Below are 18,744 nucleotides of genomic sequence, written 5' to 3'. Positions count from 1 at the left end.
CCGCTGCAATTTATTCCCGTCCTTTACACACGCACCCAGACTCGCTCACAAAGGGCTAAACCTGTGACATAACCAAGGATTTAATTGTTCCTGCAGTTCTTTTCGAGAGGACACCGTTTAAACACCCAAGCTGAGATGCACCCAGGGTACTCACTGCTCCTGCASCAGGCTCCTCGTGGGTCCCCCTGTCCTGCTCAGCCGGAGAACATTCCCGCATCCCCAGCACGAGCCCCTGCCRCAGCACCTCGGCTTACTGTCAGCTCCAAACTGGAAGCGTCATCTCCAAAATTACTGTTGMGCTGGCTCCTGCCAGACTCTTAATTAGAGGAAGGCTGACACAGTTTCTCAGCAAACGGCGTTCGCATACTGCGGGAAAAAAACAGAATGAGGGCAAGAGGAAAAATGGGCTAATCAGAGAAAATCAACCAGAGGGAAAAACACATCGTGTTGTGCAAACCTTACCATAACAATACCAGAGCACAAAATACCGGGGGGGAAAAAGGATTAGTGCACAGGGGAGGCAAGCAGCTCCGCAAAGGTGGAGGAGAGCTGGCATGCGGTGCAGCATCTCAGCATCCTCACCTGGCAGGCCTCTCCCCACAGCCTGGTTAGGACAGAGGGGACAGCTCAGCTTCCAGCACGCAGATCAATGTGTCTGAGAGCCTGGACGATGCCGTCTGAGGAGCCCACGGCYGCCCTGCGTGATTTATGCTGCCTTTATAAAAGCCTGCAGTGTGAAAAAGCAGGAAACTGAATGCCTTGCCCCTCTCTCCCCACCGCTGCGCCTGGCAGATTTAAGCTATTGTTTTTATTCCAGCTGCAGCCTGGCTTTCAGTCCGGAGAGGAAAGGGATCCTCTGCTCCTGCATCTGCTCCGAGAGCCCCGAGTTTCAGCAGGCTCCGGGAGAAGAGAGCCTGAGACCCAGAGGCAAAGCCCCTGATCCTGCGTGCCGAGCCTCAGCTCGGGTGAAGGACCCTCCCCGTAGCACAAAAGCAGCACAAATCCATTTACCCTTTCTGCTTCTCTCTGCGAGGGGGAAGGAGCACCGCTCGCCGGGCTTCAGGCAGCTTCGGCCGCAAATGCAATCCTAAAGGAAAGCACTGGGACAAGGGTGTGTGAAAATGGCCCCTTTATCCACTCCTACACACCATACGGGCCAAACCTGCCTTGAAAAGCTTTAGGTTTCCCCCCAGGCTGATGGCAAAGGCGCTTTGATGACAATGAAGGGAACAATTCCAGTGGAGTTTCCACCCCCTTCCCTGTGACCTCCCTCCAGGGAACTGGGAGGTGGCAGGAAAGCTGAAGGAGGTGGAACATTTGCAGCAGCTCACCGTGCAGAGACACGGGAGACATCCAAAAAAGTACAATGTATCCGAACGCCACTTAAAAGCAGCTGAAAGTATAGCACTGGCTTTCACCATCCAGACCGAAGTATCAAGTTGGGAAGACGCGAATGTTTTTCTTCTCTCACCACCCAGCCTTGCTTTTGATACCAGATAAAACACTCCCTTTCAAATTCSTGACTGCAAAGGCGAGGAAGCGCTGGCTGAAAAAAGCATCAGTCAGGCAAATCTAAAAGCCTCTCGGCTTTTAGAGAAGAGAAGCCCGTCGAGGAATTTACTTTCTCTAGAATCCTCCCCATCATCAGCCGGTCCCAACACTGAAAGCCCTTTTCAACGCGTGATAAGCAGGGGGCCCTTCCTACCTTTTACCAGTAAAGCCGCCAAAATATCCACAAGACAAAACATGAGGGTATTGCACAGCCTGGGGGGAACATGGAAAAACTGCAATTTAAACAACATTAAGAGAATTCTGCTAAGTTTAACCACAAGGAACAAGCTAAATCCACTAATGATTGTCTGACCTCTCTGGGCAGCTCCTTTGGAACTCCTCTGCAGCTGCTTAGGCTCCTGCAAGCTCATCAGACCTCTTCTCTGCTGAGAGTCAGCCTTTTCTCWCTTTCAGGATGAAGAAACAAGCGCGAATATGCCAGTGGAAACATCTGCCCTTCTGGCAGAGGGTGACRTTTGCCACAGGAAAACTCTGGGCAAGTTTTCCAAAAGCTTATAAACCCGAGGAATGAGACCCCAGAAAAACTAGGAGGGTCATCTTCAGCAGAAACCTGATTTGCCCTTTTCAGTAAAACAAAAAGTTGTACAACTAGCACAAAACAGTGTAAGACAAATAAAAAAACCAAAACACAAACCCAAAGCCAGGGATACTGTGCTATACATACAGCTCCTCTGGGAAAGAAAGCAAACATACGAGACCAGTGTTAATTCTGTAGCTCCAGTATTCCTGTTGGTGACCGGATCAGCAGAACCCAAACTCCTGGAAGTACTTGCTTCAATCTCCACAGCAGCACAGTCTCTATCACAGCCCTGTGCCCAAGTGCTGGCCCCAGGACACTCAGAACTGGTGCTGGACAATGCTGAGCACAGGAATCTCTAACAGAGACAGACCTGGCTTTCTGTGTCGGAAAACCAACWCTGCAGTATCCATCCCTCAATATTAAAAGACTTTTTCCACACTGAAGTGCTGCCTCTGAAATGCCTTTGCAGACATCTAGCCCGCTGCTCCACCAGTAATAAAAACACCCTTCAGGTGTTYCAGTCACCTGCTTTTCCCAGACTAAATCATCAGCTTTGGGGACTTCAGAGAGTTCCTGCAGCCACTGCATAAATGATGTGTCCTACTGACCTTCAGCCAGCCCTACSTGCAAGTCATTAATCACTTCTGAAATCCCCAACAGAAACAATGAGAATATGAGATGCACAAAGTTTCACTGGCAGGTTTCTTCAACTTTAAAACCAAAAGTGTTTGTGTTATTTTAAGACAGAGAGGCTTGTCCGAAAATTAAAAAAAAAAAAACAAGGAGCTACATAAATTTATAATCAGACTTTAATTTTTTTTGTTATTACCGCAAAGTACACCTTCTTCCACATGAAATGTGATAATGGGGCTCTTAATGCAGCCAATATCGTATCAAAAGATAGACCTCAGTGCAAAATGCTTCTCTGAAGACATACCAAGCAGTTAAGACCTTCAGTGTGCAAAGAACCTTTTCCAATGCGTGTAAGTCCTGGCTGGGGACAAGTGAGTTGGCAAAACGCGAGGGCTGCAGGGTTTGCTATTTCACTGCCAGGAGCCCCTTGTAAAGATTCCATAGTGATGCTCAGGGATCTCCTGTGCAAGGATTCTGATGAGCACCACTTCAACCCACATCCAGACTTCAGCAATTGTGGAATTACTCCTCAACCACAAAACAGATGGAAGAGAAGTCCAGACAAAGCAGGAGTGTGAGAGAATGTATACACAGGCATTAACCATGAAAACACAGCACAGGCTGAGCTGAGAATGATTTCAAGACTGTCTCCATCTATAGTGAGCTAATCAGCTGTGAACCCAAGAATTGTAACGTGCCATAAGAACAAAATAGGACCTGCAGCCATTTTCTTTGTGAAAAAGAGCCCATTTTTGTCCAGGGACATTTAACTAGAAAGGCGTGTCTGGTTTTATTTTTTGTTGTTCTGTTAAATAAAAGTAAATATCAAACTGGTTATTTTATGTGGAAAACCCCCAAATCTCAGCAGTTTCAACATGCTTTGAACTGCAATACAAAAGCTGTTCAACTAAAATTCCCTCTTTTCTTCAAAATACACAAGCCAGCAACATTAACTTCACACAGTAAGAAAATATATACAGATTAAATACAGTAAACATTCGGCATTTTATTTACCTTTATACAATATTAGTGAAAAAAATATAAACATTAATAAAATTACATACAATATATTCAACAGAGTGAGCAATTATTACAAGAGGGAAGGCAGATAAGTTATCAAAGACAGAGCAAAAGATGGCATTGACATAACTACATAACACGTGAAAGAAAAACATTTAGTATGAATTTGCAAATAAAATACATTTCCTCTAAGACACGTCCATTCTACAGCAGCTCCTTTATATGTAATATACATAGTCAAAGTTGAAGATTTTGGGGTTGGCAGTTCTTTTGAGCCTTATTTTACATTCTTATTATACAGAATTCTTCATACAAGACAGTAATCCACAAGAATTAAAAGGAAACAGTATTATAAAACACATGTTGATGTTATAAAAAAATCTCACTTATTACCGGAATCCCCATTGGTGCTGCTACCCAACACTTTAACCTTCTCTTCCTGTATGCACCCACCCTACAGACAGAACAGAGTGTAGGATTTCAGTGATGACATTTGTACAGAGAGCACAAAAGGAGATCACACCTTCCTCTGATAATTTCATAAACAGCTCCTGGAGCTTAGAGCACATATTGTGGGCGCAGCAGGACTTCACGCCAAGGAATTCAGTCTTATATGGCTTTCCACAGTCTTTACATAGGTGAGCCAAATGCTGTTCTCAAATCTCCACTGAGATAATATTTCAGGATTAGTATTTTTCTCCATTTTGAAAGAAAAAAATACAAAATACAGCAGTTGCACTAAGAGACACTGGATGTTCATATCAATTCTGCTTTGCAGATTACCATGATTCAGCCCAGATCTGAACCACTTCCTCACCTGCTCAGAGCAGGGGAGGTCTAACAATGCTTCTGAACTCATGTTCCATGTCACAGAGCAGTTCTTCTCCAGCCAACCTAAAACAATCCATGCAGGTACGTGCTGGCAAGAAAATGAATACATACTGTTTTCAAATATGTCYTGTGATTAACAAGGGAAACAAGAAAATTTCCCTCAGGTTTCAATATGGTAATACATTTTTAGCCAATTCTGATAGGGCTATAGGAATGGCTGGGGTTTTTTTCAGTTTATCCACTTCAATTTTACRGAAGTAGAACATTTGTAGTAAAAAACAATGTTAGTCAAATCCGATCCTCATGTGTCTAGTATTTGCTTGTATCAAGCTCAAGTTCTAATTCAGGTGACTGACTTCTTCTGTTCCAAACAAGGTGAAGTTCCACCTTGGGGATGTTTGGTCATCACTGTGTGTCTTTCTTGATTTCAGTTTCTCTGTTATTTTCCCTTAACCAGGCAAGATTTCATGAATCTGGCTCCCAGAAGTCATGCAGTTTTCCCTAAAGAGTAAAAACAATTTAGTATACAAGTCAGAAACACAGTATGAGAAGAAATGAGCAGAGTAGGCATTGCTTAGCTTGGGAGCACCACAATGTGCTGGAAAAAGTCCCTGCAACTTTATTCTGAAACACTTGCCAGTTTCCCATATGTGAATCAACCCCAAACATCTCTTAAGAAACAACTCTGAAAGACCTACATCATTATCAACTTTCATTAATTACTAAGCAGATTCTGCAGTCATGTGTTAACACAGGTCACTACCTGCTCTAGAACATGAAATATCACACACGCTACACACAACTTTGTTTTTTTGCACATTGTTGGGAGCAATTAGTAATCTTTACAAATGGTTAATTACACAGCTTTTAACTGCAATCAATACCAGGCATACATGTATAATTTAAATTTAAATATACTCTGCATTACCATAAAGCTAAGCTTTTCCAAGAGACATAATTTCATGTTCCAAGCCAGGACTCAGTTGTTCAGATCACAGTACAAAAGAAACCTTACAAGCCAAGGCTGGAAGAAACAGCTCCGAACTTTTGGTATCAGTAAAATTTATCCACCCATTCCACCAAGGCCACAGGTAGTGGTGTCACAAAGGTAAATACTTCTGAGAYTTACCATGGCATTATTTACTACTGCATACTTTTACAAACATGAGAGGCTTTGCCTAATTGTGGCATAATATTTGACACATTCAGAGGGGGAGGAGTTGTGGAGAGCCTATGTGGATAAAGCCCTGGACTCAAGAAGTCTCACTCTCACATGGTGCCAGATCACAGCAGGAAGTGTCTCACTGCATTCCTGTCCCAATGTCCTTTTGGAAGCATCTGTTAATAGCTGTAATGAGTGACAGGCCCTGTGACTCGACTCAGGACTGGGATTTCCAAGTACTATGCACACCTTTACAAAAAAGYGCTTTAAACAATGGAGAGGAGATCTTGGTTTTAGTGAAGCCAGCAAAGTAAGAATTTTAATTGAAGTCCATTCTAATATAGCTAAGAGCATTCCACAGCCATGCTATCTATGAAGAAAAAGAAAAGCCCTTTAAAAGAATATGCTATTTTCAAGCACTAAAAAACGAGTTTAATGCACCCTGCAATGTGGAGAGAGAAAATGGTTTCATTACAGTACCTGAGAAAGCCGAGTGCTTTGTATCACGTCCTGCCATTTGCTATATATCGTAGCAGCCAAGCATTTTACCTGCAAATGCAGACTGATTACTTCAGGCCATTCATGTTCAAAAAGACAAAATCATACCCTGTGTTCCCCTGCAYGGTTTCAAAATTATAAAACCCCAGATAATCCAACATTCAAGGTTTACTGGAAAGGAACAATTTTATTGTCACCAAGTGTCACCATCTTAACTTCAGATCCCTGTGACTCTGACTTTAAAGTAATGCACTCCACAAACACATTACAGGCACATGACTCCCGAGGTTAAATGTTTGGAATCACCATGCAAACTTCTGGCCTCCAAACACCATCTCATCCCTGGGTAATGAGGTTTGTCACACAAGCCTGACTGTACCTAGAACAGGTGCAACTGCAACCACAAAAGCCAACAATGCAGCACTGGCTGCTTCTGAACCCAATTCCTTGTACATAAAACTGTGCTTTTTCAAAACCAATCACATGCAGGTGTTTAATCCAAGCCATTGGCACTGAGATTTGTTTCATATGCTGTGTTAAAACCCAACACAGTGGCATTCTCCAGAAGTTACTGCTGTGTTGCACAAATGAAGCAATGGAGAAAACCAGAGTAATATTTTCCCCTCTCAGTGCAAAGGCAAATAGAAACAAAAGTGAAAGCAACCAGTCAAGGCAAGAGTAATTAACTTGTTAAAAGGATCCATGCTYCACTAATCTGGCTGAATAAGAAAAGAATGTTTTTGWGAGGTAAGGAAGSACACAACTGCAAAYGTCTGATTTAAAGCTGAASAAGCCAAGGCTTTTCAAAGCTGAGGCTGGTCACTTTATCACTGGGCTGACTTGGTTTGCTACAACATGCAAAGCATAAAGGTCACAAAATTAGGACTACCAGTAGTAAGCCACACACCACAAAGCAAACAAAAGGCAATTGTCCAAGCTTGATGCTACGTTACATACACTGTTGGCTTAAATCCATAACATTTTTAATTAACTCGTTCATTTGAAAAAATAAAATGGAGACTCATGCAAGACAGGCAACTTTTTCAGTCCTCTGCAGCCTGACTTGCATGTAGGCTCTGCCCTTACTACTGGAGTCAGCCAGCAGAGACTGCCACAAAGAGAAACAGAGCAACTCTGTGAGCCTAGAAGTTGAGATGGCTAAAAGGAAGACCAGTCAATTTTAGAGCTGTTAAGAATCCTGTTGTTAGTAAAAGGAGTATTTCCAGTGAATTTAATTAGGCATATATTTATCCACATGAAAACATATGATGCAGACAAGAAAAGTCCAAGGAAAAAAACCCCAAACGCATGAGGTACTCCTAAAATTTCCAGGGCTGGGATGAGGAAACAACATACAACACAAACACCAAAAACCACCTCAAAACCAAAACAAAACAGAAAAATCAAATTTTGTGTCTTACCTTACACCGATAAAACAGCCTTGCATCTTCCCTAATATCACCTTTCACGTGCTTATCTAAAGCACGACAAAGCTTCAGTAACTGTTGCTAAATAAAGACAAAAATGTACAGCTATTAAATCCTCCATGTCGAAACTATAGGGTTTACTCATATATATCCATTAAAAATTACATGCTTCCGTTTGAATTCTTCTCAGAAACACACAGTAAAGACAGGGAGACAAAAGAAAACAAGATCACAAGATCCTCTATCTGTTGCTGGCATGCTCCTGGTAAACCAGATCTTAGAATTTTTAAAAGCAGCTTCAAAATACAGCAGAGCTTTACAACACAAATTCTAAAGTTCCTACTATTTAATTTGCAAATTCTTTCTGCCCCCAAAATAGTGAACACAGTACAGTGCCATTCACATCTTTTATCAGCAAAAAAAGTTCTGAAGCTACAATAGCTAAAAATACCCTTTTCAGTAATGATGATTCAGGTAATTTCTTTTGTAGGAATTGGCTGAGCAGGTAAAATATAACCAAGGTTTATGCGCTGATCTTTTATTTMTCTCTAAATTTCTGATTACTTTAATAAAGCAGTTTTGCACTTCATGATCTCCTGATAATGATTCCCAAGGTCTTTCACATTCTATTAATTTCTTCATAAAATTCCTGTTTTCAATCTCTCACTTAACAGCTGCCAAGAGGCTCCGCTCTGCAGAACAGGTGAGACATGCTGAAATTCTATTTATAAACATTTGCTGGTGTCTCAAGGCCACCACAATTTATCCCCCTCTAACTGGAAGAGGGCCAGAAGTTAAATAATCAGATTGATTTTACATGAGTCTAGCCTGCACWATCTTCAGCCACACCCCTCTTGCCACTGGATGGCTAAAAGGTCAGAGAATAATACAATCTTTCTTCATTGAGAAATTGAGACATTAAAARAAATAATTGAAAATACCAAATTCTCCACAAATCTAAGTAGTACATTGAGATACTTAAGCCTCCATATGCAACCAAATATTACTGCTTTGTGTCTCTCAAACAGGTCATGACAGATTTCTTAAAAGCCAAGAGTGATTCCACAGAGCAGCAGSTTTACACAAACACCTTGCAGAAAGCAATTCCCAGTAAATGATCACAGAAATCTGAACAGGAATATTGAAAGGCTAAGCAGAAGGTATTACTTAGCAGATGTTCACATCACATGGCACAAAGGAACAATCACTACAGAGAAAAGCTACAGCCCTTGCTTTCACTTGCTCCATCCCAGCACAGGAAACTGTAACGTGCTTGAAAATATTTTACTGGATATTTTTAAAGTGGTTTTCTCCCAGAYAGAAAAATTTCAATCCTACTTCCAAAGTTGATAAGATTATTTGACTTAGAATTTCTGTGTTGAGTTAATCTCCAGATACTCTCTGAGAAAGATTAACACAACAAATGCCTGCTCATCCACAGCCTTATGTTTGGAAGAAGCTCTGTTTGCAGAAACACAGAAGAAAGGTTTCCTTTCTCTGCAGTAAACACACTCTTCTGCATTTACCTTGCCCCAGAACAAAAGTTTCTCCCAGTACTATTATGCTCTGGTGATCTTCTATCACATATCTCCTACCAAAACAAACTGAGTGTGCAYGATAAACAATATTTTAAAATCTAAAGGTCTAACCACTGAAGTTACTCACCCTTTGATTAGAATTTACAACATCAAGGAAACTGGCTTCACTGACTAGATGAAGGAGGACGTAGATTAGGTAATATACCTGGAGAGAAATCAAAAGAGCTTTAGCAGTCAAAGCACCATTATAACTCCTCACATTTAGAAACAGCACTCTCTGCTTTCCGGAACGAATCCTCACAACAGGCAGGTCAATGGACAAGTATACCAATGTATCTGCCTAAATAACTATCTTGAAACAGTATATTCATGTATTAGAAACATTGTAAAACAGTATTACACTGTTTTACCTAACTGAACCAACCCATAAAAACTTCTGTGGTTTTAATAACTGAAACTTATRTTCAGCAGTTAGCTCTATTTTCCCATCATCTGCCTCCAGATCAAATCACTTGCTGAGAGATTCCATGRTAACCACTCAAATAACCAAACCAATATTCAATTTTTTGCATGGAYGGAAATACTACATTTTTCTAACACTTGTTTATGAGAAGAGATTAATAAAGGATTCATAAATCTTTTTCTGAAGCCTGCAGGTGAAGGTTTGGCTCAGCACCAAACAGTTTTTACTGATTACATCAGAAGGGAGGGAAGATCATCCTCTAATTACAGAAGTTGGAACTCAAGACATCCCCATGACTCATAAAATCTGACCATTTCCCTGTTTGTAAAACAGCCCCATACAGGCTCCTTCACCACGTGCTATTTTTTCCTTCCTCCATGACTATAGCCAAAATACTATTTTAAAGATGAACAGTAACAAAACAGTGTATTCACAGCTCACATACAGAAATGTCCATTGTTAAAAAGTAAAAGAAACATTCTCCAAATTGCATAAAATATATAATATTTAAAATATATAAAAGATGCATAAAAAACAAAAGCAAGAAAGCACTATTAGCTATATACCTCATGTTCTAGTTCTGCATGGTTTCCATCAACTTTCTGCTCCTTCAGTTCTTCTCTCATCTTCCTCAGTAGATAAGAAGGTTTCATACACACCAGAAAGTCATGCAGAAGAAACATCTACAGATACAAACATTGACAAATTGGACTAATTTACTGACAACAGAAAATTGGAAACCGAGTGCCACTTCAGTATTAGTTGCCATTAAGACAAGAACAGGAAAGGGATTTTTAATTAAAAAAARGAAGTTTTCATGCTTTGGGTGGTTTTGGTCTATTCACAGACTTAAGTGCTTGTACATTGCCTCAGCAAAAGATCTAACSTAGGAAAACAGTGTGTCTCCACATGAATACAAAAGGAAGACTCAAGGAAGTGTAGACCTCTTTCCAATGTCCAAAATTAATGTTTAGGCACATAAACAAGCACAAGCTGCAGAACATACAGATTACACATGGGCAAATACACTTTTAACACTAATCTRAACAGAAAATTATTTTGCATAGTCATTTTGCAAGGTTCTTGAAAACAGGCTTACAGTATTAAAACATAAAACAAAAATGTACATGTTTTCTAAATTTCCAAATTATACAAAGACAACTCATTTACACAGTACCTGCTTGTCACARTCATCAGGTATTTCTACATCCTTTTTATGTAGAAGTTTTGCAATTATCACTAGGCTAAGACGTCTTCTTACTTCCCTGAAAAAAAATACAAAAAATAATTTCCCATAGAATTTCTCAAATCCACACTGTTTCTACAAARTATGTGAGGCTATACCTGGCTTCCCTAGACATAAACTTGCTTGCAACTATTAAATGGGATTTTCTGAATATAGTTCCTGTATAAACCAGTAAGGAGGCTAGTAAAGCAGAAGTACCCTTAATCTCATTGCAGCACAGCTTCTGCACAAGTAAACAATGCTAGATAYTTGTCTCCAAGCCTGAAGTTAATGACCCAAATAACTCTCCTTGYCCAGTTACATTATAATTACTTAATTTTAAAGATACAGACCTCAGAATGATGTTTAGAAACAGACATAGATCACCCATGGAAAATTCAAATTTTGGCCATTCAGGTGAGAATTAGAGTAAGTGATGCATCTCAGAACCTAAGCTAAGCCTTTCTTTGCTATAGGGTACCAAGAATCCACAGCCCAGGAGCTACATAAAAGATTCAACAACCCTTTTTCACAGCAGAGGTGATCAGGAAGCTACACATGCATACTGAGAATTGCATATACATTTGTAACTTAAAAAAAAAAAGCATTTGTGTTTTCTCTAAGTGCCATATAATAAGCATTATTTTTTTTTCAGACTTTGAGCTTATACAAATAAACCAGCTGTAAATGACCCYTGTATTTCTGACATTACAGTGTCATTACCGTCCACGCTCGATCCAGCTGGGCACGAGCTGCACGAGCCACAGGAGGTTATGGTGGTTACTGGAGAGCTCACTCACTGCCAGGCACAGCTCAGGCATCTTGAAAAGAACAACAAAACATCCTGATACTAAACAACAGCTGTTTGMTTTATTTGCAAAGGAGCACACATCGACTCCATAGAAACACAGGCAGCACAAGCGATCAAAGGAACTGATCTAACAAGAGATGAGGTGAACAGTGAGATTTCTGCATTGCACCTGAAGGTGAATCTGCTAAATACTAYTTATAGTAGGGTAGTCGAGATCAGAATGTTTTTAATGACATCTAACCAGCATAGTGCAATAATTTCTTCATTCTTTCAGATTGCCATTTTAAACATACACCTATTTTAGCACACTTAAGATAAACTCTTGTGGAGAAGGGACAGGTAGGCTCAATGTCATGCAACAAAAACCCTCTCAGTATACCCACCCACTCCCTAAATTTCACACAAACCCAAATCTGAATTTTTCTTATTATTATACATACTATTACTGAAAATTTTGTATTACATTTTCAGCCAGTACTTTTCTGRCATGTCAAGAAAGAAAAAAATCCTTCAAAACAGAAGCTGCAGTTTCACAATTCCAGTACAATAAATTTATGAAGTTACCTTTGTATCCCAGCATTTTATATTCATCAGAAGCTTTACAAAAAGGCACTGAAAATCTATCAGAGGAACTTGTTTTAAATGTTTCTCCAAGCTTATTTTAAATAGCAATAAAAGCAGCAGCCATATTTCTTGATCAGTATATCCATCTTGAATTACCGACGTACAGAAACCTAGAAACTTCAAAAGAAATACAAAGCATTAAAATTTGGAATTGTTTTAGCTTATTTTGAAGCATGATAAGAAATCAAGTTTTCCACATTCATATTAAAATGTGCCTCAAATRATGTACAGTTTTGGCAACAGTTGTGTATTGACATGTCCCCATCTCCCAGTCAGAGCACCCTTTTTTTTTAATACCTGCTGGACACTCATTTTTTGAGCAATGGMAAAATTCCCCAGACACTACCAGAGCAGGAAAGATCTTTCTCCACTACACAGTTAATCCATAATTGAAGGAAAGGCCAAAAGATTTTCTAAAACACCACTAACATGGAAAACTTAAATCAATGGATAATTTCTTCTACATGAGGGAGCCAAGATGTTCAAYAAAGTGCCACATCTGGAAAAGGGAAGCAACAAAACTCTGCAGTTGTGAGTGAAGCCAATGGAAGTCAAGAAACTGAGATTTGCAACACRCCTGCAATAAACTCTGCTGAATGTGAAGCTGAAGCCTCAGGATAGCATCTACTCAAACACATGCTCAGGACTAGATTGCAAACCCTATCCTCCCTCTCAAAAGAAAACATACACCAAAAAAGAAGCCCAACCCACAAAAACATTGGAGTTTTCTCACCTTAATCACATTAATTAAATTGTTTTGAAGTAGACTGGGGAAAGCTGGACTGGCAGAGACTACATCTCCTTTTGGCTGTTGACTCACTGTTTCTTGCACCTGACTTCTGATAGAASAAACACAGTCTGAGCAATAAACGAACAATTTAAAAGCCCACAAAGGCTTATTGACATCAAACTGAAGAAAAAAAAAACCCAAACCCTGAATGTTTCAAAATGCCTTCAAATCAAAACAATCCTCAGTTACAGTACATCTAAAACACACATCTAACTCAACTTGTAGGCAATTATTTTGACCAGCTATTTAGCCAATATTCCTGCAAACCTTCATTAGGATGATGCAGGACAAAGGATAATGCTCTGGTTTGCTGAATACTTGCTACAAGGTATTGTTTGAAGTTGAGGGTTATTTATTCTTACTAAGACCTGAGCTGAGAACTTAAAGAGTATGGGAAGGGAAATAAAGAAGAACCTGATTCTAAATTCCAAGTACAAGACTTGTTTTCACAGGATCTAGGCAATAAATATCAAAAGGGAAACACTTACAAAATATCATGCTCATTGAAGGCRGGCTGAAGATGTTGCAATAGAAAGAGAGATCTGAACCCAATACCCATATTGACAAAAACAGCTGTTAGATCAGCTATTGAAGGAATCCATGGYTTGAACTGTTCATCACTGATGGAAGCTACAAATAAAAGACATGGAGTGGATTAGTTTAAATTTAGTTCTTAGCATTAGTTCCTTTTAAAGGAAACAAACAAGCTCGGCAGCATCAATCCTACCAGCTCTCGTCTCAAAGTCAGTACATTGAACAATAAGCTTGTTTTCAGAACAAGGAGGGAAAGAAAAAAGTATAACACAGGACTTTACACTAGGGCAACATCTTGCCTAGGCAACAGSTCGATTACTTTCAAGTTCCACCCATTTTCTGTCAYAGCTCTCTTTCATCACAAAGAGCARAAGAAGCAACAAGGCAATATTTACATCTAACAGAACAAATTATTGCCTGTGTAGATAATGGTAAGAGGGTGTTATCAGAGTGAGACTGCAAGTRGAGCTAAGCAAGATTTGAAAACAGGCAAGGTTTCTGGAACAGAAGTGCTAAACAAGGAACTCCCAGCCTTAATGRGTTTGAATGCTCATTCATTATCTTGAACTGCTCATTCAGAATCAAGCCTAATGCCAGCAAGGCACAAAATAAAGGAGGCTACATTCCYTCTCAKATCAGCTCACAGTCTGATTTCAAMAATAATTAAAATGTGGGGTAYTATTTGGACAGGCCCRAGCAAATACTTCAAGAGAACCACATTACTTTAACAATGTTAACCTGTAGCCTTAAAAGAATGTCACTTTTGATGGATCTGAATGAAGCCACGGGGAACATACAAAGGAACTTGYAGCGGAGAAATATTTGAGAGTACAGACAAAGGAAGGCAAAACACACAAGACATTAGCAGCACCGTGGGCTGAAGCAGATCCTTCAAAGTGTTTCTGTGCAGGTGTATGATTCACTTCCCTTTTGTCATATATCTGGAAAGTAAATCATGAAGTGCTACACACTGGGTATGACAAYGTGAAAAACATCTTGTAGTCCTTGAGCTACAAATGTCTGCATCATCCAAAGGAAAAGAGGGAAAGCAGAGCAAACTTTTGAGCAGACTGGGCTTCTCTTTGTGAAGTACCAGAGTGCTCTGTGTTGGATGCACTGCTCTGCAGGTACGTGCCAGGACCACATACTGTGGTACAGGTTGCACACACTCAGTGAAGACCAACCCCAGCATTTTTGCATTATAGAAGGAAAGAGACTAAATTCATGCCAAAATCAGCCTTTTACTTCCTCACTAATACTTCTCTAAACTGAAGAGAGGAGAAATGCTTTCATTCAGATAGTCAGTTTTCCATCCTTCAAATACTTACAGTTCTTTAGTGTTATCTCCATCAATCTGTCTAAGATCTGGGTGGAAACACAATAGTCAGGATGAAYAGACATCATCTGTGAAGAGAGAAGAAGCTACACATCAAAACCCAAGCTGCATGACAGCATTAGTTTCCTTTTAATTAGAAAGAAAACCCACACCAAACCAGAACAAAAACAACACCAAACTTCTTAGCAGAATAAAATGAGTAACAGATTAAAAAACAAACAAACAAAAATCAACCCCAAAGCCTCCAAAGCAAGGTACACCAAAGAGAACAAAACACTGTGAATATTATTTCAAGCAGTGCAAAGATGACACGAGTACTTTTAAATGAATTATTTACAGTATCAGACTGCTGTAACCCCAACATTTATAAATCTTGGTTTATAAAAAAAATTCTGAGGGTTAAGAAAATGGAAAGTATCACATACCCCTTTGGAACTCATTTGCATCTGTGATCAAACTGAGCTCCCTGAGCAGAAGTGGAGGCAACAGAGTTAACTACACCCCTTTCCAGTCACAGGGAAGTTGGATATATGCARTRCTAAACTCAAACAATGAGTTCTTAYATTTTCACATAACTCTTAACTACAAAATCATGACTAAGTACAGTTCAAGTTTCTTGGAGCACTTCACTGGCCCAACAAAAACTTCTTTTTCTCCCCCAAGTGCCAGATAGTTTCCTGTAAGTGATCAGAATTGGCTCACACTTCTTCCTTATACTAGAGGAACACCAGAGCCCACAGAAAAGGGAAGGCAATTTTTTACTGTCTGGAGGGAAGGACATGGAAGAGGCAAAATGTTTAGCTTTTTGCAAACGTAGAAAGCCAGTCAATAGACCAAGGCTGCAATTTCACAGGTGGTTGAGCTTTCTTCTTTGTTTCAGGTACAGTTAAAATGTGGCAAATACTAACAGAATGGATACTGGAGAGGGGCATTTTTGTGAGTAACAACACCATACAAATTCCTGGGGATTCAGACACTGACACAGATCTTGAAAGGAGACAGTCACTACACTTCCTTTGAGAATGGATCCAGGCTTCTTCCTAAGCCATAATGTACCTTTTCCAAATGAAAATTATCTGATAATGCTGGTACCGTTGATGATTTAGAAGATGATAAATGTAGAAAATAGTACTTTTGCATACTGCAGCATGTATTATTTTTCTAAGGGTAAGAGGAAGTGAGACTAGCATTTGCTCATGATTTGGCCCACAGTATCTCTCCTCACCTACTGTGTCCTTTTTCAATGCAGTAGTGCATATGAAGATGGACAAGAACATGCAGCTTTGAATTCACTCAAGAGTGTGGAGAAAAGGCTCTTTACTCTTTTACCCCTAATGACAACCAAAGTATTTCAGACTGAAGAACAAACCAGAACGCAGAATCAATTTTTTTAAAAATCTTGATTTAAAAGTTGTTAACCTAATGGAACAGATTATTCCTGCTTCAACTGGCTTCCAGGAAAAATATACATGCACAGTGTTATTATAACTGCCTGAATAGCACAGACTTACCTGGAAAAGCCACTTCAGAATTGGTATGGGACATAATATACAACTGTAAGCTGAACTCAGAAAACCATTAACAGCTAAAGAAAGCTGTTGTGTTACACTAGAACTGTAAGAGAAGAATGGGGGCAAGGAAAGAGGATAAAAATCAATTAGTGGTTGAGTCATCACTTTCACAAAAACTTTCACATAAGAACTTCCTCACCTCTCAGGTCATCATAAACAAAGATCTGAATATGCAAAACAGATGTTATTCTAACGCTATTACTTATCTAAAATGCCATAGTAATTAAATATTGTTTTTTTAATAGCAATCAAATTTACAAATGTCATTTAGAACAATCTCTCTCTCCAGAAAGCCATACTATACAGTTTGGAAACTGTTGYATTATTATGAAAGAATAGTTTCAAACAAACATTGATTTACACTATTGTACTCTGAACCACTAGGCCTGACTACACACTAGGCTACTATGCTCAGTGAGACTATTAAATAAGATTTTTAACTTCCCAATGACCTTTACCAACACTTTTAAAACAAGAAAGAAAAACTATTGCTTTCAAATTTTTTAAAATACCATTTTAAATAAGGGGTCTGGAGGCAAACTAACATAATTAAAATCCCACAGCCTAATCTCACTGTGCAAATTTGGGGGGTGCAAACAGTAGCTGTTGGGAGGACAGACTGTGCCATTGCTGTTACTGAAGTATGTCAGTTTTAGTCACTGGGATGAGCTCAGCTGATAATGCCAATATCATGGGTTCAAATCCTGCATGGAACATTCATTTAAGAGTTGGACTTGGTCTTTGTGGGTCCCTTCCCTTCTTCAGATTCTTCTTCAGAAAGTTAGGGATGTCTTAGGCAGCTGAATTAAAGACATTCAGTTTCCCACATATCCTTCTTTAGTCTCCTCTATTCCCTCTATCTGCTAAACCAGGTAACTCTGTGTCCTCATTCCTGCATATACCCTCTACTTGTCTGACCAGTGAGGCCTCCGTGTGCCAACTGGGCAGCCAGTACATGCCAGCTGTGCCAACTGGACAGAATGCAAAAGCAATTAAATCATAACTGCCTTCTGCAAGGGATGATTAGTTTAATTCTCATTCCTCCAGTCACTGATTTACAAGATGCTTTTGAAGCTCATATCCTTGTGATCTCCAAAACATATTAATAGAAAGGCCTGAAGCCAAAGGAGTGTATCACAAACACCACTTCCTCAAGAGATGAAAAGTCACTCTCCTCCTCTTCACACCCACAATTGCACATACACATGTATATAAAATCATTTAAGATAACTGAATTCTCTCAGTCCTTCTGATGTATGTTTGGAATAAAATACCAACTGAAATAACCAGAAATTTTCAGGATTTACACTTGTGGCATTAGGCAAGAATTTGTCCAGCTATTTGTAATCCGACAGCCTCACAAATACAGGGCAGAAATGCCTGTGAGTTACAGAGCAGTTGTTTATGTACACACAGTCATACTGGTGGCTCAGTGACTGAGTTGAGCAGATGTCAGAGATCCCGACTCTGCAATCCTCATTAGATGGAGCCTCAAGTCCCAGGCACATCCAGGAGGGAAGCAGGGAAAGTCTTTCAGCAGACATAATGTAACACTAGAAGGTCACAAATAGGTAACCACAAAGCTCTTCTTTCCGTCTGGGGATAGTTAAGCTTGTGYTCATTRTAACATTTCAGTTCTGCATTTGTCTTCCACAAACTAGTCAGGTTATCAACAATAGCCCAGTGTGGTAGAAAAAGGAATAGGTCAGAGCAGCTGTTTTTGTCTCATTTRAGAGGTTTTTCAAGAATTCCAGAAGAGGAAACAAGGAAGCTTCAAGTTACAATTCACTGTTCTGTAGAACTAATCCAGAAAGGAAAATTCYAGGGAAAGGGAGTCAGTCTTGCCTGCTTACTAAGACAGGGCTCATTTGCACGCAAAGATAAAATAGTATCTTAAAACTGTTAAAAAGAAAAAGAAAATTTTAAAGTAAACAAAACAAAATGAAAAGGTTTTTCTTACTTAAGAAGCAGATTTTCTATAGGATTTTGAGGGATGAACTGAAAATTCCTCAAGTCAAGGTTATGTTGAGTGAAGATTTTCCCAGAGGCTGATAAATCAAATATGTCTTCTCCAGGGTGGTTGTCAGGTATGACATAAGCTACTACTGAAAATCTCTTTATAAACGCCCTGTAAAATTCAAAATTGCTTTTATCAATTCAAAMACTGAGAAGCTGCTTGAGACAGTTAT

At 39.6% G+C, this 18,744-nt stretch overlaps 2 protein-coding genes across 5 annotated transcripts in view; both read right to left on the bottom strand.

Moving 5' to 3' along the window:
* SEMA4G (semaphorin 4G) overlaps positions 1–1,102 on the bottom strand; it is a 29,987-nt gene extending 28,885 nt beyond the window's left edge. Inside the window, exons 1-2 of the mRNA XM_057379908.1 lie at positions 1,012–1,102; positions 155–366 (exon numbers count right to left, since the gene is read on the bottom strand). The gene's annotated coding sequence lies outside the window, so the exon portion shown is untranslated. The remainder of the gene's footprint in view (positions 1–154; positions 367–1,011) is intronic.
* Positions 1,103–2,901: 1,799 nt separating this feature from the next.
* SLF2 (SMC5-SMC6 complex localization factor 2) overlaps positions 2,902–18,744 on the bottom strand; it is a 29,203-nt gene continuing 13,360 nt past the window's right edge. For 3 of the 4 annotated variants that reach the window (XM_057379897.1, XM_057379881.1, XM_057379889.1), the window contains 13 exons: positions 18,516–18,683; positions 16,496–16,598; positions 14,977–15,052; positions 13,603–13,744; positions 13,058–13,163; positions 12,265–12,441; positions 11,613–11,710; positions 10,842–10,929; positions 10,231–10,347; positions 9,329–9,406; positions 7,658–7,744; positions 6,219–6,287; positions 2,902–5,077 (listed from right to left, as the gene is read on the bottom strand). In XM_057379897.1, the coding sequence (XP_057235880.1) occupies positions 5,042–5,077; positions 6,219–6,287; positions 7,658–7,744; positions 9,329–9,406; positions 10,231–10,347; positions 10,842–10,929; positions 11,613–11,710; positions 12,265–12,441; positions 13,058–13,163; positions 13,603–13,744; positions 14,977–15,052; positions 16,496–16,598; positions 18,516–18,683 (1,345 nt within the window). In that variant the 3' untranslated portion in view covers positions 2,902–5,041. The remainder of the gene's footprint in view (positions 5,078–6,218; positions 6,288–7,657; positions 7,745–9,328; positions 9,407–10,230; positions 10,348–10,841; positions 10,930–11,612; positions 11,711–12,264; positions 12,442–13,057; positions 13,164–13,602; positions 13,745–14,976; positions 15,053–16,495; positions 16,599–18,515; positions 18,684–18,744) is intronic. The other variant, XM_057379873.1, reaches the window with a different exon arrangement.

This window comes from Malurus melanocephalus, unplaced genomic scaffold (assembly GCF_030028575.1).
Source record: "Malurus melanocephalus ecotype Western Australia unplaced genomic scaffold, MMel_1.1 scaffold_12, whole genome shotgun sequence".
NCBI lineage: Eukaryota > Metazoa > Chordata > Aves > Passeriformes > Maluridae > Malurus > Malurus melanocephalus.
This window is presented reverse-complemented; position numbering and strand designations above follow the sequence as displayed.